Genomic DNA, 23,270 nt, shown 5'->3' on the forward strand with positions numbered 1-23,270 from the left:
CTTTTCACAGAGGGTTCTACATGGAACCCAAAATGGTTCTACCTGGAACCAAAAAGAGTTCTCCTATGGGGACAGCCGAAGAAAAAAACGTTCCAAAAGAGTTCTAAGAGAGTAGAAGTTGAACTGACATGTGCCCAGTGGGTAGCTTTCAGATGTCAGGTCTCCCTGTTCTATCAGGCTTATTTTCATCTGAAATCTTTCATATTATACCAAGTCTATTTGTCTGTCCCAATGTCCAAATGCCATGTTGGCTTTCTCCTTGTTTTCTTTTTAYACAATCTTAAATAAACGTAACCTAACTGTAAAATCTACGTGCTTGATTGGCATGTAGTAAGCCCTCTATGCTGCCTTCCAGAACATGTAATAATCTACTGCATCCATGGGAACAGATATCCAGCCGTCCAACAGTTTTACACCAATCCTGGATGGTCCCTTATCTCCAAGTGTTTTCATTTGAAGTTAATGATTGTAGAGAGGATTATTCCTGTCTCTCATATTCATGTAAGGTTATAACTGAGATGACTTTTTTTGATGGTGCCCTATCCAACATTTCACACTAAAACAAATGTTACTGAAATGAATGCAATCTGTGGATAGGAGCATTACAGTTTGAGTCCTTGAGTGATTCAGTATCCATATGTTCCTAAAAACTGTCTTCTCTTTCTACAAGTGCTTATATCTATATGTACTAGAATTGTTTTTCCAACGTACTGACTCGTGCAATGGAATGGAATGGCTGATCTATGACTATGATTTATGACTGCATTATTTTTCTCAAAGCTGACTGCTTCTCTGGAAAGTCTAATCAGTCAAATGTTGATCAATCTGGTCTTGGAGTCCATAAGTACTGGAGGATTTCTTGTTGGAGAACCCTTTTCATGCTTTGAAAGTCACAACTGTGTCAGGCTGACCATACATGGTGTTCTAACACTAGAACTATACCAACCGTTCTATTTAATTGTAGATCGGAAGGCGGGCCAAACCCAATTCATCAAGTCAGATATAATGATCATTCCGTTTTAGAATCTTGGTAGGCAGTGCAGTGAATTCTGTATATTTTGTCCTTGGGTGATGATTAACTAAAGGTGTGTTTATGGTTAGCTGACACCAAGACTGTGTTCTTCCATGCGTTTGTTAGGATAAGGGGACCACACAAGGAAGTCTTGCCTAACAGGAGGATGCATTTCTAGTCATTCTCAACTTTATTCAACCTCAACAAATACGGTAGACWTAACAAATAGGAATATTGGACATTTGTTCTTGGAATTCTAGGACGTTTGTATAAGGATGTTTCTTTCAATTGTGGATGTCTATTGTAAGTGTCAAAGAACTGCAATAATCCCAACATTTTATCTGCATTAATACATTTCTGAGGTGCTTATCTAGTTGACTGAGAATTTATTTGCTATTGTTTTGTTTTCTTGGAATACTGAAAAAAGGTTGGACTCAATTTGAACAAAATTGATTTATTTTGACATTCTTGATCAAATCAAACATTCCTTCTCTACTTAGTGAAAGTTAAATATCAATGCTACAATGTTCTGTAATTCACATACCATTTATCTGATTAAATTGTAAATAGGAAAAATAGTGTGCATTGGAAAGAAAGGAAATTAAACATTAGCAACATTGCCTAACATTCAACCTGTAAGATCTAAGTGGCGACCAGTGGGTGAAAGTGGTTAGATAGTGAAGATTAGATAAGTGTTGGTCTCTGCCGGAGGGATCTCTTCTGTACTCATTAACCATGACGACGGGTACAGGGGGCCCAGTGGCCTCGTTCTCTGTGTGGGACTATGTGGTGTTTGTGGGCACAGTCCTGGGGGCGGCCGGCATCGGCCTGTTCCAAGCCATCCGGGGCCGCAAGAACACCAGCAGCGATGAGTTTCTGCTGGGGGGCCGTCAGATGACAGCGGTGCCCGTCGCCATGTCCCTCACTGCCAGCTTCATGTCTGGCATCACCGTGATCGGCACTCCAGCAGAGGCCTATCGGTTTGGGGCGGCCTTCTGGATATTTGGCATCTCCTATGCCATCATGTCCATCATCACCGCTGAAATCTTCGTCCCTCTCTTCTACCGCCTGGGCATCACCAGCACCTACGAGGTACTGTAAGATATACCAGGCTGGGTCAGACCCACCTGGGTCAAATACATATACAGTATGTCAAATACATTAAAACATTTGAGGTGCAAATAGCTTGATGATTCCTTTGGGCCCATTGTAACGGTCAAACAGCAAGTGCAAGCAAGGTGGATTGAGATAAAGGTACAGGGGAATGAATTAAGATGATAGGTAGGGGGGTGAAGATGAGAGGGTTTGCCCTAAAATGTCCAGCAGTTGTATTTTTAGTTTTTTGTATTTTTATAYWAATTTTTCTCCCCAATTGGTAGTTACGGTCTTGTCCCATCGTTGCAACTCCCGTACGGATTCGGGAGAGGCAAAGGTCGAGAGCCGTGCATCCTCCGAAACACAACCCCGCCAAGCCGCACTGTTTCTTGACACAATGCATACTTAACTTAGAAGCCAGCCGTACCAATGTGTCGGAGGAAACACTGTACACCTGGCGACTGTGTCAGCGTCCATGCGTTTGGCCCGCCACAGGAGTCGCTAGAGCGCGATGGGACAAGGACATCCCTGCCGCCCAAACCCTCCCTTGAACCCGGACGACGCTGGGGCAATTGTGTGTCGCCTCATGGGTCTCCCGGTCACGGCCGGCTGCGACACAGCCCGGTATCGAACCAGGATCTGTAGTARCGCAGCCTTAGACCGCTGCGCCACTCGGGAGGCCCCCAGCAGTTGTAATTTAACTAATATTTAATCAGTGATCCGTGAAAACAATCTAGTCCAGGAGGGGTGCCAAGATGTTACATCTGTTACATTCAGYATCTGAGGACTTTACCTCCTAAAAATATGTGACTAGTTGCCATAAAAGTAATTACAGGTATTTAATTAGTTTTGTGCACCAAGCAACCATTTMGCAGGTTGGCATTTATTGGGATGAGTCRTGTACTGAAGGCAGCTCTGCAGGGTATTCACTGGCTGACATTGACACAAAGTCATAAAATCTGATTTTAAACCTAACAATAACCTTAACCACACTGCTAACCTTATGCTAACCTTAGAGCAAATGTTTGTTTTCATAATCTTTTACAATATATATAGCCAATTTTGGCTGCAKCTGGCACATCCAGTGGAAATCGCTCAGATCTGCCTCCAGGACAAGATTCATCACAATAAACATCAACCTGCAACCATTTATGACTTGAACAAAACAGCTGTAGACCTGCAGATAGACAGACTATTGAAAAGTCTATGAATCTTTCTTCATCATCACTTCCTGACTAGGAAAAAAGATTTACAAGTGTAAAAGCCAATGAAATCAGGCCAGGTTTGACTGAAATGTTTATTTTCTCTCTAGTATCTGGAGATGCGTTTCAACAAGTTGATTCGGGTGATCGGGACCACCATGTACATCATACAAACGGTAAATATTCAGTTAACATCATGAAAATGGGGCAAAAGGGTAGATCTTAATGAAGCTAATGTTTTCCAAAGGATATGGTGGAAACAAAAATCTCAATAATGCATTAACTACAAAAAATGGCAATCTGCCCTTGTCCTTTTTTCCACTGCCTGATTTCAGGAAGCCATCTGGGCATCTAAGGTAAACATTCCGCTTYATGAATGTGCATTAAGCATATGTTTACATCCATCAACTAATGGCTGATTTTGTTTCAGGCCCTGTACACTGGTATGGTCATCTACGCCCCAGCTCTTGCTCTCAATCAAAGTAAGTCATATGCAAAGTATCTCTGTAATGTTCCTTAAATGAATCAAAATAATATTATTATCTGAGTGTTGACACAAGGTCAATCTCTGGACCAAACTGATGATAAATCTTTAGCTAATTAAATTGGTCTGCGATCTGCCAATAAAGGTATTGTCTAATTGCTTATCAATTGATGCAGCACGAAAGAGGATATGCAGATGTCGTTAGGCTAAGTGATAATATCACAGAGAATGCATATGTATCTATACTGAACAAAAATATAAACGCAACATGCAACAATTTCAAAGATTTTACTGAGTTAAAGTTCATAAGGAAAACAGTCAATTGAATTAAATTCATTAGGCCTTAATCTATGGATTTGACATGACTGAGAATACTGATATGCATCTGTTGGTCACAGATACCTTAAAAAGAATGGGCCTCCCATCGATAAAATGCAATTGTGTTCGTTGTCCATAGCTTATGAYTGCCCATACTATAACCYCACCACCACCATGGGGCACACTGTTCACGATGTTGACAATAGCGAACCGCTCGCCCACACAACGCAACACACGTGGTCTGTGGTTGTGAGGCCTGTTGGATGTAAAGCCAAATTCTATAAAATGAAGTTGAAGGCGGCTTATGGTAGAGAAATTAACAGTAAATTCTCTGGCAACCGCTCTGGTGGACATTCCTGCAGCCACCATACCAATTGCACACTCCCTGATCTGTGGCATTGTGTTGTGTGACAAAACTGCACTTAGAGTGGCCTTTTATTGTCCCCAGCACAAGGTGCACCTGTGTAATGATCATGCTGTTTAATCAGCTTCTTGATATGCTACACCTGTCAGGTGGATGGATTATCTTGGCAAAGAAGAAATGCTCACTAACAGGGATGTAAACAAATTTGTGGAGAGCTTTTCGTGCATATTGAACATTTTTGGGAGCTTTTATTTCAGCTCATGAAAGATGTGACCAACACTTTACATGTTGCGTTTATCTATTTGTTTCAGCTCATGGAAACAGTTGTAGAGTATTATTTGGAAATGCTGTGTAAATGGGTCTGTACTTGTGTGTGTTTCAGTCACAGGGCTGAACCTCTGGGGAGTGCTGGTGGCCACTGGGGTGGTGTGCATCATCTACTGCACCCTGGTCAGTGGTTCATCTGATCTCACTCACCAATCAGCAATCAACTCCTTCACGCTATGACAATACACATTTTAATATTGAATACTTATTAGGATCCCAATTAGCTGACACCATAACGTCAGCTAATCTTCCTCGGGTCCAACACAGAGCTTAAAATATATTACAAACAATTACATTTACAATAAGACATTTTTAACAAGTAGACATTAAATCAAATCMAATTGTATTGTCACATGCGCCGAATACAACCTTATGCTTACTTAGAAGCCCTGAAATGCTTACTTACAAGCCCTTAACCAATAAGGCAGTTCAAGAAATAGAGTTAAGAAAATATTTACTAAATAAACTAAAGTAAAAAATATTTTTTTTCTTCCAGAAGTAACAAAATAAAATGACATAATAATAATGAGGCTATATACAGGGGGTACCGAGTCAATGCGCAGTGGTACAGGTTAGTCGAGGTAATTTTTAAAGTGACTATGCATAGATAATAAACAGCGAATAGCAGCAGTGTAAAAACAAAGGGAAGGGTCAATGTAAATAGTCCARGTGGCCATTTGATGAATTGTTCAGCAGTCTTATGGCTTGGGGKTAGAAGCTGTTAAGGAGCCTTTGGTCCTAGACTTGGCGCTCTGGTACCGCTTGCCGTGCAGTAGCAGAGAAAACAGTCTATGACTTGGGTGACTGGAGTCTTGACAATTTTTTGGGCATTCCTCTGACACCGCCTAGTATATAGGTCCCGGACGTCAGGAAGCTTGGTCATACCAGGCGGTGATGCAACCAGTCAGGATGCCCTCGATGGTGCAGGATATGGGGAACCATGCCACATTGTTTCAGTCTACTGAGGGGTAAAAGACATGCCTAATGAAAGTTTGTTGTTGATGTGGACACCAAGGAACTTGAAACTCTCGACCCGCTACACTACAGCCCCGTTGATGTTAATGCGGGCCTGTTCGGGCCTCCTTTTCCTATAGTCCACGATCAGCTCCTCTATCTTGCTCACATTGAGGGAGAGGTTGTTTTCCTGGCACCACAATGCCAGGTCTTTGACCTCTTCCCAATAGATTGTCTCATCATTGTCAGTGATCAGGCCTACCACTGTTGTGTCGTCAACAAACTTAATGATGGTGTTGGAGTCGCGCTTGGCCACACGCAGTCATGGGTGATCAGGGAGTACAGGAGGGGACTAAGCATGCACCCCTGAGGGGTCCAAGTGTTGAGGATTAGTGTGGCAGATGTGCTGTTGTCTACCCTTACCACCTGGGGGTGGCCCGTTAGGAAGTCCAGGATCCAGTTGCAGAGGGAGGTGTTTAGTAACAGGGTCCTTAGCTTAGTGATGAGCTTTGAGGGTATGATGGTGTTGAACGCTGAGCTGTAGTCAAGGAACAGTATTCTCACATAGGTGGTCCTTTTGTCCAGGTGGGGAAGGGCAGTGTGGAGTGCGATTGAGATTGCGTCATCTGTGGATCTGTTGGAAGTGGGTCTAGGGTGTTGATGTGAGCCATGACCAGTCCTTCAAAGCACTTCATGGCTACGGACGTGAGTGCTACGGGGCGGTAATTATTTAGGCAGGTTACCTTCGCTATCTTGGGAACAGGGACTATGGTGGTCTGTTTGAAAGATGTAGATGTTACAGACTCGGTCAGGGAGAGGTTGAAAATGTCAGTGAAGACACTTGCCAGTTGGTCCGCGCATGCTTTGTGTACACGTCCTGGTAATCCGTCTGGCCCCATGGCTTTGTGAATGTTAACCTGTTTAAAGATCTTGCTCACATTGGCTACGGAGAGCGTGATCACACAGTCGTCCGGAACAGCTGGTGCTCCCTTACATGCTTCAGTGTTGCATGCCTCAAAGCGAGCATACAAAGCATTTATCTCGTCTGGTAGGCTGGCATCACTGGGCAGCTCACGTCTGGGTTTCCTTTTGTAGTCCTTAATAGTTTGTAAGCCTTGCCACATCCGACGAGAGTCAGAGCCGGTGTAGTAGGATTCAGTCTTAGTCCTGTATTGACACTTTGCCTGTTTGATGTTTCGTGTGAGGGCATAGCAAGATTTCTTATAAGCGTCCGGATTAGTGTCCCGCTCCTTGAAAGTGGCAGCTCTAGCCTTTAGCTCTGTGCAAATGTTGTCTGTAATCCATGGCTTCTGGTTGGGATATGTACGTACAGTCACTGTCGGGTCGACGTTGTCGATGCACTTATTGATGAAGCTGAGGTGGTATACTCCTCAATGTCATTGGATGAATCCTGGAACATATTCCAGTCTATGCTATCACATGTGACATGCTGGTAGAAACGAGGTAAAATGGAATTTAGTTTGCATGCATTAAAGTCCCTGGCAACTAGGAGCGCCACTTCTGGATGAGCATTTTCTTGTTTGCTTATGGTCTTATACGGCTCGTGGTCTTAGTGCCAGCATCGGTTTGTGGTGGTAAATAGACGGCTACGAATAATATAGATGAGAACTCTCTTGGTAGATAGTGTGGTTTACAGCTTATCATGAGATACTCTACCTCAGGCGAGCAATAACTCGAGACTTTTTTAATATTAGAAATCGCGCACCAGCAGTTATTGACAAATAGACAAACACCCCCGCCCCCCGCCCCTCTTCTTACCAGACATATCTGCTCTGTCCTGCTGATGCAGGGTGTAATGATTCATAGGTGCGCGTAATAATGAATGCCAGCTGTGCGTAATGATGAATCCCAGGACCGGTGGTTAGTACTCTGGCGACGTCGTACGCCGGAGGGGAGGAGCAGGAGCAGACGTGACACAGGGAGAAGCCAGCCAGATCCATATTATCCATTTCGTCGTTTAACCACGTCTCTGTGAAACATAAAATATTACAGTTTTTATTCTCCCGTTGGTAAGATAGTCTTAATCGTAGATCGTCCAGTTTGTTTTCCAATGATTGCACGTTGGCCAATAATAGGGTAGTGGTGGTACTGGTGGTTTACCTACTCGTCGGCTAATTCTAACAAGGCACCCCGCCCTCCTCCCCCCATTTTCTCTGTCTTTTCTTCATGCAGATGACAGGGATTTGGGCCTTGTCTCGACAAAGCAGTATATCCTTCGCTTCAGACTCATTACAGAAAAAACTCTTTGCCCGGGGCCAGGAGTTTTTCCTGACCCCATGACATGTTCATGCAGGGAAAACTCTCAGCCCCAGTTATGGGCAATTACTACTGTAAGGTCCAGTTTTTTCCTGGTCAGCTCACAGGGTCAGGGAACACACTTAAACCTACACATGAACCTTCCTTCCCCTGACTCCATGTTGCATTGTGGTTCTCAGGGAGGTCTGAAGGCGGTCATATGGACAGACGTGTTTCAGATGGTGATCATGTTAGCAGGCTTCGTGGCCGTCATTGCCAGGGGGGCTGTCATCCAGGGAGGTCTGGGGAAGATCTGGGATGACTGCTACCAAGGAGGCAGGCTCAACGTTTTTGAGTAAGTAAAATGTCCACACGTCATGCAGGGATTAATTACCACCACWGTATGACTCCTCATAGTTAGCTGAGCATTTTCACTTTAATACCTTCTAATGCAGTTTTGATCCGGACCCTTTGAAGCGTCACACGTTCTGGACGATCGTGGTTGGTGGCAGTGTGATGTGGGCGTCCATCTACTCCATCAACCAGTCACAGGTGCAGCGTTACATCTCCTGCAAAACCCTAACTCAAGCCAAACTGTGAGTGGCACTCCTACCTTCCACAGTCATAACATACAGGAAAAGCTGTGAATGAAGAATAGCAATATGAAAAAAAAAGAAAAAAGTGTTTGTTTCATGTTGGCTTTCTTTGAAACCCTCAGGTCACTGTATGTGAATATGATTGGTCTCTGGGTGACTGTGAGCTTAGCAGTGTTCTCCGGCCTCACCATGTACTCCATTTACAAAAACTGTGATCCACTCACTAATGGTGATGTAGGGGCACTTGATCAGGTCAGTAAATGTAAGACAGCTATGGCTCTTACACAGGCATGGACAGTGCTGCACTATGGCAGTGTTATTGAATGTTAGTGGGTGGGTGCTTATATTTGTCCTATTTCACACATGTGCATGTGTTATTACTTATGTATGTGTGAATTGGACGGGGGACTGTGTGTGGGATTAATAGTGTGTGTGTGTGTGTGTGTGTGTGTGTGTGTGTGTGTGTGTGTGTGTGTGTGTGTGTGTGTGTGTGTGTGTGTGTGTGTGTGTGTGTGTGTGTGTAAACAAGCTGCTTCCATACCTGGTAATGGACATCCTGGCAGCCTATCCTGGAGTCCCTGGGTTGTTTGTTGCGGCAGCATACAGTGGTACACTGAGGTGAGTATTCTCCAGGGGAACCCAAATAGAGAAGGTCCGCTGACACAAATCTTCCAGGTGGCAAAGATCTGGATAGATATAGTCACTTATCGGCATAGTAACAAACCCCTACCTCTCAACCCCCTCCCGTTCTGGATCCGGAACCAGACCGCGGTTCGCCTATTGCRTATGGCTGGTATACACTAACAAATGCATGCGATCTTCCACTACTTTTACAACTAACCTACCAATGAATGTGTTTAACCATAAGTTCCCTGCAGAAAAGGGCAATTCCTCCTCTTTCTCTTTGCCTCATCTATTGTCAATGCGTCTGTTTCAGTACTGTATCCTCCAGCATCAATGCGCTGGTGGCTGTCACTGTAGAGGACTTCATCAGGCCAGTGTACAAAAACCTGACAGATAAACAGGTGACCTGGATGAACATGGGCCTCAGTGAGTTTCACACAAAACACTGTGTAAGACTAGCATAATTATATGTGGGTTCATTCAAATAGTAATGTCACACAAATAAAGGTCAGTTTGATATTTGCCGAGGTATGTACATTATACAGTATGTCAATACTTTGCATGGAAAAATACTTTGCATGGAAAAATACTTTGCATTGAAATATATTTATAATCATGAAATGTGTATGGAATATTTAATTACCGTTGCACCTATTTCAGGTGTTTTCTTCGGATTTTTGTGCATTGGGATGGCTGCAATAGCTTCTCTGATGGGGAGCATTCTGCAGGTAGGAAAACTATAATCAGAAGTGACTCCGTATCGCCACCTGCTGTCTGGTAGTCACCTCTACTTTATGTCTCTAACGTTGTCTCTTTTCAGGCAGCCCTGTCCATATTTGGAATGATCAGTGGCCCTCTTCTTGGGCTTTACCTCTTAGGCATGTTCTGGCGCACAGCAAACTCAACAGTAGGTATCCCACATCTTATTCATATCACTTTCATTATTCATACTTAAAGAATGATTTACTAATTTACTCAAAGATATATTACTAACCAGTAACACTATAAATGTTCTGACATACAAAGATTTTGGTTGTTGAATACAAAACAACGTTAGACAATATAATGACCTTTAATGATCTTTATGGGTGAGACTGAGACGGCTTCCTTGTGCATTGCAGGGGGGACTCACAGGGCTGATTGTGGGCCTTGTTATTACCCTGTGGGTGGGGATTGGAGCTCAGATATACCCACCCTTAGCTGATAAGACCAACCCCCTGCCAATCAGTGTGGCAGGCTGTAACCGCACACAGGACCTGAACTACACCACCCTGGCCCCATGGACCAGTGCAGTAACACTGACCCCTCTGCCTGAGTGAGTTACTCACAGTCACTTTATAATCACTGTCTTCAAAGTCACCCTATTCCACATATAGTGCACAACTTTATTCCAGAGTCCTATGGTGCTTATAGCTAACTATGGGTTAGCAGCCTTGTTGAACCAGCCTGATGTTGCGAGCTCACATTCTGTTTCACTGAATGAAAACGTCAATGCAGCGGTCAGTCTGGTTTCACAAGATGGCGCCGACAGATAGGGCAGCTCTGCTTCTAGCTAATAAGCAACTTTGTAGTATTTCGTTTTTTTGTGTGTTATTTCTTACATTATTAWCCCAGGAAATRTTTTKTATTATTACATAGACCCGGAAAGAACTTTTGAATATCAGAGTGGCGGTAACTCACCAGCATTACGACCGGGAATACAACTTTCCCGAATTGGATTCTTTGTTCGTACCCCCAGGGCAAATTAATTGATTCCAGAGGCTGATCCAAAACACAGCCGACGAGAAGAGGTATTCGGAGTGGACTTCTAGTCCGACTCAGGAGGCGCGCACACCATCCACCGCATCCAAGTATATTACTCGCTAATGTTCAGTCTCTGGACAACAAATCAGACGAGCTCAGGGTTCTCAGCTAGCTGGGTTCTCAGTATATCGCATCGACACGATTAAAGAACTCTCCCCGGGAAGAAGAAAGGCGGGGGTGTATGTTTCATGATTAACCACTAATGGTGTGATTGTGATAACATACAGAAACTCAAGTCCTTTTGTTCACCCAACCTAGAATACCTCACAATCAAATGCCGACCGTATTACCTCCCAAGAGAATTCTCTTCRGTTATAGTCACAGCCGTGTATATTCCCCCTCAAGCTGATACCACGACGGCCCTCAAAGAACTTCACTGGACTTTATGCAAACTGGAAACCACATAACCTGAGGCAGCATTTATTGTAGCTGGGGATGGGAAAGCTGGGAAAGCTGGGAAAGCAAATTTGAGGAAAACACTACCGAAGTTCTATCAACACATTGACTGTAGTACTCGTGCTGCTAAAACAATCGACCACTGCTACTCCAACTTCCGGGATGCCTACAAGGCCCTCCCCTGCCCTCCCTTCTGCAAATCTGATAACGACTCCATTTTTCTCCTCCCTAACTATTAGCAGAAACTCAAACAGGAAGTACCCGTGCTAAGGATTATTCAATGCTGGTCTGACAAATCGTAATCCACGTTTMAAGATTGCTTTGATCACCCGGACTGGGATATGTTCCGGGTAGCCTCTGAGAATAACATTGACGAATATACTGATATGGTGACTGAGTTTATCAGGAAGTGTATAGGAGATGTTGTACCCACTGTGACTATTACAACCTACATTAACCAGAAACCGTGCATAGATGGCAGCAAAACTGAAAGCGCGAACCACCGCATTTAACCATGGCAAGGTGATTGGGAATATGGCAGAATGCAAACAGTGTGGTTATTCCCTTTGTAAGGCAATCAAACAGTCAAAACATCAGTATAGAGACAAAGTGGAGTCGCAATTCAATGGCTCAGACACGAGACGGATGTGGCAGGGTCTACAGACAACCACGGACTACAAAGGGAAAACCAGCCACGTCACGGACACCGATGTCTTGCTTCCGGACAARCTAAACACCTTCTTCGCCCGCTTTGAGGATAACACAGTGCCACCGACGCGGACCGCTATCAAGGACTGTGGGCTCTCCTTCTCTGTGGCCGAAGTGAGTAAGAGATTTATGCGTGTTAGCCCTCGCAAGGCTGCCGGCCTAGACCAGCTGGCTTGAGTGTTTGAGGACATAGTCAATCTCTCCCTWTCCCAGTCTGCTGTCCCCACTTGCTTCAAGATGTYCACCATTGTTCTTGTTCCCAAAAAAGCAAAGGTAACTGAACTAAATTACTATCTCCCCGTAGCGCTCACTTCTCTCATCATGAAGTGCTTTGAGAGGCTAGTTAAGGATCATATCACCTAGGGGGCAGGGGGCAGCATTTTCACTTTTGGATGAATTGGTGCCCAAATTGAACGGCCTCCTACTCTGTCCCAGATGATAATATATGCATATTATTATTACTATTGGATAGAAAACACTCTGAAGTTTCTAAAACTGTTTGAATTATGTCTGTGAGTATAACAGAACTCATATGGCAGGCAAACTTCCAAACAGGAAGTGAAAATTCTGAAAAGGGCCAATGTGAAAGTCATCGCCTATTCAAATCCCTGTAATTTATGGATCTGTTTGCACTTCATACGCCTTCCACTAGATGTCAACAGTCAGTAGAACGTGGAATGAAGCCTCTAGTGTGATGTGGGACCGGATGGGAGGTGTTTCAGTCACTGGCCTGGCAGATTGCCAGTTGCTGGTCACGCACGCTAGTCATGGAATGAGCATGTGTGCCATTACTTTTACAGACATSAAGAAATGCTCCGGTTGGGACGTTATTGGATATATATGATAACAACATCCTGAAGATTGATTCTCAACTAAGTTTGACCAGTTTATTCGACTTGTAATATAACTTTTTGAAGTTTTCGTCCGACGTTTGCGTTCACTTGCGCAAGTGTTTGGACACGTGTACTACACATGCTAGCTAAAGTTGCTAATTCGACATAAGTAATGGACATTATCGAACAAAACAAMGATTTATTGTGGAACTAGGATTCCTGGCACTGCATTCTGATGAAAGATCATCAAAGGTAAGGGAATATTTATGATGTAATTTCGTATTTCTGTTGACTCCAACATGGCGGAGAAATGTTGTTTCTATCTGAGTAGATGTGTGTGTGCTTTTTACAAAAGTTTTTTAAAAATCTGACACAGCGGTTGCATCTTTAATTATATGTAAAACATGTATCTTTCATCAAAGTTTATGATGAGTATTTCTGTTATTTGACATGGCTCTCTGTAATTACTCCGGATATTTTGGAGGCATTCCTGAACATGGCGCCAATGTAAACCGAGATTTGTGGATATAAATATGCACATTATCGAACAAAACATAAATGTATTGTGTAACATGATGTCATATGAGTGTCATCTGATGAAGATGTTCAAAGGTTAGTGGTTAATTTTATCTCTATTTCTGGGTTTTGTGAAAGCTATCTTTGGCTGGGGAAAAATGGCTGTGTGTTTTTTGGATTTGGTGGTGAACGTAAATAAATGTTGTGTTTTCGCTGTAAAACATTTTTTAAAAATCGGACACGATGGGTAGATTAACAAGATGTTTATCTTTCATTTGCTGTATTGGACTTGTTAATGTGTGAAAGTTCAATATTTCTGAGAAATATTTTTGAATTTTGCGCACTGCCCTTTCAGCGGAATGTTGGGGGGGGGGGGGTTCCGCTAGCGGAACGCGTGTCCTAGAAAGGCTAACTTACCTGACACCGTAGACCCACTTCAATTTGCTTATCACCCCAATAGATCCACCGATGATACACTCGCCCTCGCACTGCACACTGCTCTATCCCATCTGGACAAGAGAAATACCTATGAAAGAATGCTGTTCATTGACTATATCTCAGCATTCAACACCATAGTACCCTCCAAGCTTATCATTAAGCTTGGTGCCCTGGGTCTGAACCCCACACTCTGCAACTGGGTCCTGGACTTCCTGATGGGCCGCCCCCAGGTGGTGAAGGTAGGAAACAACACGCCCCTATCCAAATCAACGGGACCGCAGTGGAGCAGGTGAAAAGCTTCAAGTCCCTCGGTGTACACATCACTGACRATCTGAAATGGTCCACCCACACAGACAGTGTGGTGAAGAAGAAGCAACAGCGCCTCTTCMTCCTCAGGAGGCTGAAGACATTTGGCTTGGCACCTAAAACCCTCACAAACTCTTACAAATACACAATTGAGAGCATCCTGTTCGGCTGTATCACCGCCTGGTATGGCAACTGCACCACYTGAAACCGCAGGGCTCTCCAGAGGCRGGTGCGGTCTTCCCAACGCATCGCCGTGGGAAAACTATCTGCACTCCAGTACACCTACAGCACCCGATGTCACAGGAAGGCCAAAAAKATCATCAAGGACAACAACCACCCAAGCCACTGCTTCCAGACTCTCCACCCGGTTACGTAAACCTGCACCTTAGACGCTACTGTCTCATATACAYAGACTTGAAATCACTGGCCATTTTAATAATGGAACAATAGTCACTCTAATAATGTTTACATATTTTTGCTTTACTCATCTCATATCTATATACTGTATTCTACTGTATTTTAGTATTTGACACACTGACATTGCTCGTCCTAATATTTATATAGTCCTTAATGCCATTATTTTACTTTTAGGTTGTGTGTATTGTTGTGAGTTGTTAGATATTACTGCACTGTTGGAGCWAGAAACACAAGCATTTTACTACACTCGCAATAACATCTGCTAAACGTTGTCGTGTCTTTGGCTATGCCGGATTAAGTGATATGACATGCTATTCTATAAAATCGTTTCTCAGTAATTAATATTACCTGATTGAGCTAATCATGTAAATGTAATTAACTAGAGAGTCGGGGCACCACAAAATAATATTTATAGAGCTGTTATCTTCCGAATAAACTCTTAAAGACCTAGTAATATTTTACATCAATAGCAGTCAATATTAATTGTCACCTTATTTCAGTCTCATCTGAAAGTTGTAAATTCTTCACGAACCCTGGCTAACAAGTTAAATTAGCAATACAAAATTGGGTTTAATTATTTAATTTACTAAATACCTAACTAATCACACAGAATACATATACACAGAATAATCATACCTTGATTACAAATTACGTCATAAAGGAAAAACGTCCCTTAGCGGACGGAACAGATATGACAGCTGGTTACACAAAAGAAAAGGGGGCTGGGTTTGAGTGAAAGAGCGGGAAGACTGAAGACAAAGGGAGAAGCGATGTCTCTATCGTAAATACAGTATCTTATGCATTCTAAATTACCGCCCATTTGGAAAAGGAAAATGCAATAAATATTTACTCTGAGCTGTGCTTCGGTAGGTTGGTGGTAGATGGAAGGCCGTGTTGCCCAACCGAGTCCTTTGTCCTTTGAAGAATGTCTCTGGTGGTAAATTGGATAAGTTGTAATAACATCGTTGTGTGGTAGACAGGATACTCTGTCTGTCCTTTCCTAGCCCACGTTTGCAGCTKCTGTTGCTAACTCAACGGCTAGGAGGTATCACTTCTGTAGTGAATAAGAGTTCAAAGTTCATACCATTCGCAACCAAAGCTCACGCTGAGGTTGGCTTAGTTCTGTAGTTGACAGGTTAGTCCTTTTAACGTATGGACCGTCGTCCTCACATCCTCAGAACAGAAGGTTATATTGTCGTCAAGGCTTTATATAGGAAGGGAGAGGAGGSCGTGTTTGAAAAGTGTTATAACCCATGTTTCTTCACAGGGGCGGGCCACTGATTGAGCAGAGCCCTAACCTTATGAAAACCCAAATCTCTCATTTGGAAGCTAAAATTACATTTCATCTCTTCACCAATAATTTTATATTCAAACATTTAAATTGAACAACAATTCCATGTGAATCTGATAACTACAATGTGCAGACTTTCCACTGTAGAGTTTATGTCCTCCTATTATTGATGAGAATGTCTCAGATGACAACCGAACTGACATCATATTCATTAAGTACCACCGCATATGTTCAATTGGTCGGATTACCAGAATATAGTTMATTTCCCCCCACCTTCTGATGTTCCCAGAATCTCTATGTTAACCAAAGGATTTTCAAATGTCACATCAGTAGGGTAGAGAGAGGAAAAAGGGAGGAAGAGGTATTTATGACTGTCATAAACCTACCCCCAGGCCAACGTCATGACAACGTGTATGTGACAAATAAGATTTGATTTGATTTAACAAGGCTACTGTATTATTGGGGGCTCAGGTATGACTCTTCATCTTGTTGTTACAGTGACCGCCCGGCTCTGGCAGACTCTTGGTACTCCCTGTCCTACTTGTACTTCTGTCTTCTGGGCACTTTGGTGACTGTGATCGTGGGCTTGGTGGTAAGCGCTATCACAGGTGAGGCTACCTCCTTTAGCTCCAACCCTAACAGCATAGTGCATGATATTAATTATTTTTGACTACATGACCTGACCAGGACAAACTTTACATTTGACATTTACGTCATTTAGCAAACACTCTTATCCAGAGCCACTTACAGGAGCTATTAGGGTTAAGTGTCTTGCTCAAGGACACAGACAGATTTTTCACCTAGTCAGCTCGGATTCAAACCAGCAACCTTTTGGTTACTGGCMCAAAGCTCTTAACCGCTAAGCTCTTAACTCTGGGGCTAGTTGTTCCTGGTCAGGTCTGTTAAAGGAAAAATTCCTGGCACTAGGCATAATGACTTTGGCTGGTTCAAATTGATATTTTATGCAGTTAGTTAAACGTGACGTCTCCCTGTGTTGTCTGTCCAGGTGGYTGCAAGCAGGAGAAGCTAAGCTCAGATCTCTTTGTAAGGAGAAGGGATCTATTCTGCGCTGGCTGTGGCAAGGACTCAGAGGTAAAGCTTCTCTCTCTCTCTCTCTCTCTCTCTCTCATACCGTAAGCCTACAGCTGTATTAAATGTTCTGTGTTAACTGGCACCCGGTGTGGTCTTTGTGTGACTTCTGCAGGCATCAGAACCTGAGATAAATGAAAAGGCTGGGTCAGAGCTGAAGAAGGGCTCAAACAACGCTGGATTCCAAGACCCTCAGTTTAACATAGTGGAGAAGGATGTGGAGAAGGTCTCTAAAATGTGATGCTGCCACCAAGCTAAATGCACTCTGTCAACTGGAGTGCTCCAAGGGAACGATTTTTCCTCTCACCTTTCCGTTCTAGTTTTATTGTAATGAAATTCATTACTAAGAGAAGGAACCCCAAGTGTGTAATAATGCAGGTTGATACAGTTGATCAACTAGCTAGCTCATGTATGTTAGGCTAACCAGCTATCCTAATCTTATAGTTATCATAGCCAGATTACTTGCCCAGGTGCCTCGACCCCCAGGGGGCCTCCATTGATTTTGTAGAGTCATTAAAGTATCATATGAACACTCATAAGACATGGCAAAATGTGTAGAATTGCAGGAAATTAGCTTTAAAACTGTAAAATGTTCTCTAAACCAACAAGAGGGGTGTGAACAGTTTAGGATCCCATGTGTTGTGAGGTGGTTTGTTACTATCCCAATACATGACAATATCCATCCAGCCACCTAGGAAATGTGTGTGACCAGACCTTTTSAAATAGTAGTTGAGCATCCCTGACCTAGGCCATGGAAGGGTACTGCAATGTAAAGCAATATTTTAATGTATACAGCACTTGTTGTAAGGTAGGACTTTTCAACCATGTGTTAAGATAAAACAATATATAATAATGTAAATCTAACTTAATTGTCAGTACAAATAAGCATATGCAGTTCACATGTAATCATATTTATGTTGTGTTTACATCACTAAAATGGCTGATATGAGACATTTTACAGTATGTAATATTACTTTTGTGGATATAAAGATTGTGCTGAAATGCATACCTGTTTGCTTGCTTGATTTATCTGTGATTGTTCTTTTGGGATTTTTTTTATATTGTCAAGTTTTCATAAACAAACATAAACAAGGCAATGAGCTAGACAAGGCAAATGCACACTTATTTCTAGACAGATTTGGAAGGAAACAGTTATGCAACTGTATCTTGCATGCTTCACATTCATCTTTACAAAGGTGACAATATTAATTGGGTCAACCAACTATATTACTGGCATTTGTTGGCAGCTGACTTGGACATACAGGTTCAGCCTACCATACGCAAACATCCAAAAAACATAGAGAAAAAGGGACGTCTTTTCCCAACCACCAGTTATTTCACCAGTTATTTGAAATAATAACTTAATAATAACTGCTCTGCAAAAAGTTCTGATTTGCTGACTGTAAGCCTACACAGAGAGTTAATTTAATCTGACCAATGACCATAGCTGTGTTCGAATACTAACCGCACTAACTGTACTATTTGTGATGTAAATTGAGGCATAGTATGTATATATTTAGTATGCCAAAAGTTTCCGGAAGTTGTACTACATTCACCAAAAAGTATAAAAGTAGTGGACAGATTTGAAGAAAATGGCGGAAAATATGCAGCCGAAGTCCAACGAGAGCAGATATAAATTTAAGTACAAAAAYATATATTCATTGCTGTAGCAAATTATGACAAATACTAGGAAAATATTGAGCAATGTAATATAAAAGTCTATCACTTTAAAATAAGTTACATTATACGTTATGTTGGCTGACAATTTGTTGGCTACGCTAGACTTACAAACCACAAAGCATATTATGTGGTGCMGGTATGTTAGCTAGCTAACGTTAGTTGGCTTCTAATACATGGAACTTGCTAGTTTATTAACTATATGCTATCTAACTAACTACTCAACGTTAGGCCTAATATGAGTAAGATAGCTAATCCTTTTAAACCCGATTTATGTAGACACACTTTTATCTAAAAAGTGTGTCTATTTGACCYGAAAGTCTGATGACAACACAGCAAAGTTGATCACCCGGCGGGCCAGAAAAGAATTCCAGTTCACAGGAAATAGGCATGCGGCAGTGAAGGGGTTTGAGTAAGCAGCTGAATTGTGCAGCATTTGTTTCCTTGCCAACCAACGGACAATTATGGAAGTGAACACAGAAGAAGAACGCCCACTTCACTGCTCTCTGTGGTCTGTAGGGAGCAAGGCCCCAACMAAATCTCGCTTGGGGCCCCCCACTTGATGGCGTAGAACAATTTCCTGCAATTCTACACATTTTGCCATGGGGTGAAGAGAAAGTGTTTCAGTTTTAAAGCAAGTTTTCTGCAGTTCTACACATTTTGCCATGGGCCAGAGTGAAAATGTTGCAATTTTATAACACATTTGATWAAATTCTACACATTTTGCCATGGGGCAGAGATTTATTTGTTGTTCCAGCAAATTTTCTGCAATTCTACCCATTTTGCCATGGGGTGAAGATMATTTTTTTCTCACTTTTAAAGCAAATTTCCTGCAATTCTACACACACACAATTTGTCATTACTTATGCCATGTTAACGACATCTGAGTGAGAGTCACTCACAAAATCAATGGGGGCCCTTTGGAGGTCAGGGGGTGACTGTCAGAGACTGGCATAACAGAAACATGTTGATGCACAACCAAATTTCGAAGTTACAGCTTGTGTATTCTACTATTTTAACTCTCAACAGTAAGTTGAGACCCTTACTGAGTAAAGAAAAAAATATATAATAAAAAATGGGAGAGGAGTTAGGGGTCAGCGGCCCCCTATCGACCTGGGGCCCTAAGCGACCGATTATGTTGTTTATGCCTGGAGCCGGCCCTGGTAGGGAGTGGAGAACAGAGTAAGATGTTTGATCTATGGGATGGGAAAACAAATGACTGCTAAAGCAATAGACCAAGTTCCTGGTTTTACTCTCATGGGTGCCGGCTGTGTAAGGTGAGTTAAATGTATTTTCTGAATGTTGACTGTSAAAATGAAATGGTAGGGAATCAACGGCGGTCGGTGCCATTTAAGATGAGAAAGGACGATTTTGTTTTGAGAGCATGGCCTTATTTCTATTACAGCATATTGGATGACTGTCATTCATATTCCATTCACCCAGTTCAATGTAACAGCGATAGGTTTGGCTACTACATAATACTCAAAATTTCCCTATACCCACCATGAGGTTGCTACAACCTAGCCTATGAATGAAAGTTTACAATGTAGGTTCACACTGGTCGAGAGAAAATGTTGAGGGGACAGACAGTGACACATGGACAGACAGTGACACATTCAATATTGCCTTGCACACTCTTGCCTGTATCTAGCTGTTCTAGGGTGTAATCATTAGTAAGACAGTTGCAAATGAGAGATTCTATTGGACAAATTCAGGTATGTTTATTCTACGTTTTGTTCCGTTTGCTTCCATTTAATTTTTTTTTTGTTCAACAGAATCGGCGGAACGAATACACCCCTAATCACACAAAAACACAGTTCACTTTCATAGCAGCCACGTTGTATTCCTTCTTGCATCTATGCACTCACCTCCTCTCACCTTTTTCCGTCGCTTGTGGGCTTCAATGCACAACACATCAGTTGTATGTGACCAGACAAAAAACCTTTCCAAGCCATATCATAACCGCTACACACAGCCTACATTGTTGTCACCATATCAGCTAAAGTAACATCATAGTCAACATACAGTGCATTCGGAAAGATTTCAGATCCCTTGACTTTTTCCACATTTTGTCACGTTACAACCTTATTCTAAAATGGATTAAGWAAAAAAAAATCCACAACAATCTACACATAATACCCCATAATGACAAAGTGAAAACAGGTTTTTGGATTTTTTTGCTAGTTTATATATWAAAAAACAGAATTACCTTATTTAAGTAGGTATTCAGAACCTTTGCTATGAGACTCGAAATTGAGCTCAGGTGCATCCGGTTTCCATTGATCATCCTTGAGATGTTTCTACAACTTGATTGAAGTCCACTTGTGGTAAATTAAATTGATTGGACATGATTTGTAAAGGMGCAGACTTGTCTGCATTAGGTCCCACAGTTGACAGTGCATGTCAGAGAARAAACCAAGCCACGAGGTTGAAGGAATTGTCCATAGAACTCCGAGACAGGATTGTGTCGAGGCACTGATCTGGGGAAGGGTACCAAAAAAATGCAGCAACATTGWAGGTCCCCAAGAACACAGTGGCCTCCATCATTCTTAAATGKAAGAAGTTTGGAACACCAAGACCTTGTAGAGCTGGCCGCCTGGCCAAATAAAGTAATTGGGGGAGAAGGGCCTTGTGGAAAAGGCCCATTCATGGACACTTGCTCAGCTGGGCCAGGGGCGCTTTAATTAGGTCAGGTGGAATGTCCGACACATTTTAACTCATTAAAAGGAGGAAATCGCCATCGCCCAATCTCGCTGCTTTCTCTTCCTTAACTCCGTCTAATCCAGAAGATCTGTGTGTCCATGAATCCACGTAAATCCACCGAATCTGTTACCTTTCATCTGAACTATCTGTTGCGAACCTATTATGTAATGTAAATGGTCAATGATCACGGCCCTACAGATCATCACAGGCCAATTATGCCATCGATATATGGTTAATATGGAATGAAATTACATGTACATATGAAGACAAACTTGAAAGGGTAAAATATGAAACGTCATTGTTTGCTGAATTGATCAATTCTGATATCAAACTGATGGGGATTGTAGATTGAATAACCGATCACTGATTGAATTATTTGTATTATTCTTCACATGATTATGATGAATAGTTACGAGCCTAAATGACTCAAGGATGATTCCTATTGACTTCTTATTGAACTGAATTTCTGAATGACCTAATTATGTTAATAATGAATGATTGTTATGATTTGATCTTTGATTATGAATTTGATTGGATACATGTTATTCTGYTTCCTTTGTTATGAATTTGATTGGATACATGTTATTCTGTTTACTTTGCTATGCAGCACAGACTACCCAGTAAATATACCACTTTATGGTTAACTTCTCTGGCTGGCGGGTTTTAAGATTTTTCGGCAGGATAGAACAGCGCCTCTGGTAAGAAAAGCGGCGACCTATGCATATTTGTAAACAACAGCTGGTACACAAAATCTAAGGAAGTCTCTAGGTTTTGCTCGCCTGAGGTAGAGTATCTCATGATAAGCTGTAGACCCCACTATTTACCAAGAGAGTTTACATCTATATTTCGTAGATGTCTATATACCACTGCAGACCGATGCTGGCACTAAGACTGCACTCAATGAGCTGTTTACGGCCATAAGCAAACAGGAAAACGTCATAAATAAGTGCATCGATGACGTTGTCCCCACAGTGACCTTACGTACATACCCCAACCAGAAGCCATGGATTACAGGCAACATCTGCACTGAGTTTAAGGGTAAGCTGCCACTTTCAAGGAGCGGGATTCTAACCCTGAAGCCTATAAGAAATCCCGATATGCCCTCCGACGAATCATCAAACAGGCAAAGCGTCAATACAGGACTAAGACTGAATTGTACTACACCGGCTCCAACGCTCGTTGGATATGGCAGGGCTTGCAAACTATTACAGACTACAAAGGGAAGCACACCACGAGCTGCCCAGTGTCACGAACCTACCAGACAAGCTACATTTTTCTATTCTCGCTTTGAGCAAGTAACACTGAAACATGCATGAGAGCACTAGCTGTTCTGGACAACTGTGTGATCATGCTTCCCATAGCCAATGTCAGTAAGACCTTTAATAAATCTCTTAGGGAATGGCGTCCCGCTAGCAGGACACCGTCGACAACATCCGGTGAAATTGGAGGCGCGCAATTCAAATAAATAATTGCAATATTAAACATTAATGAACATACAAGTATCTTATATCTTTTTAAATTATTTTTTATCTAACTGCGTTGTCCCGATTTACAATAGGCTTTACAGCGAAAGCATACCATGCGATTGTTTGAGGACGGCGCACCACATCAAACTATTTTCAACCAGCACAGGCTTCATAAAATCACAAATACCGATTAAATAAATTACTTACTTTTGAAAATCTTCCTCTGTTTCCAATCCCAAGGGTCCCAGTACAACACGAATGGTCGTTTTGTTAGATAAAATCATTTTTTTTTTTCCAACCATATCAATTGTGTAATAGCTCATACATTATTTTAACATTTCTACAAACTTCAAAGTGTTTCTATCCAATGCCACCAGTTTATATGCATATCCTGG

General features: G+C 42.2%; 1 protein-coding gene across 1 annotated transcript; it reads left to right on the top strand.

Moving 5' to 3' along the window:
- Positions 1-1,129: 1,129 nt before the first annotated feature.
- Positions 1,130-18,035, top strand: LOC112069021 (sodium-coupled monocarboxylate transporter 1). The gene is made up of 15 exons (XM_024136272.1): positions 1,130-2,104; positions 3,420-3,485; positions 3,740-3,791; positions 4,858-4,925; positions 8,213-8,367; positions 8,468-8,608; positions 8,731-8,860; positions 9,138-9,226; positions 9,546-9,658; positions 9,893-9,960; positions 10,053-10,139; positions 10,354-10,547; positions 16,439-16,548; positions 16,947-17,032; positions 17,145-18,035. Exons 1-15 carry the CDS (start codon positions 1,748-1,750, stop codon positions 17,268-17,270), a joined length of 1,842 nt encoding a protein of 613 aa, XP_023992040.1. The 5' UTR covers positions 1,130-1,747; the 3' UTR covers positions 17,271-18,035.
- Positions 18,036-23,270: the final 5,235 nt, after the last annotated feature.

Source organism: Salvelinus sp. IW2-2015, unplaced genomic scaffold, assembly GCF_002910315.2.
Source record: "Salvelinus sp. IW2-2015 unplaced genomic scaffold, ASM291031v2 Un_scaffold859, whole genome shotgun sequence".
NCBI lineage: Eukaryota > Metazoa > Chordata > Actinopteri > Salmoniformes > Salmonidae > Salvelinus > Salvelinus sp. IW2-2015.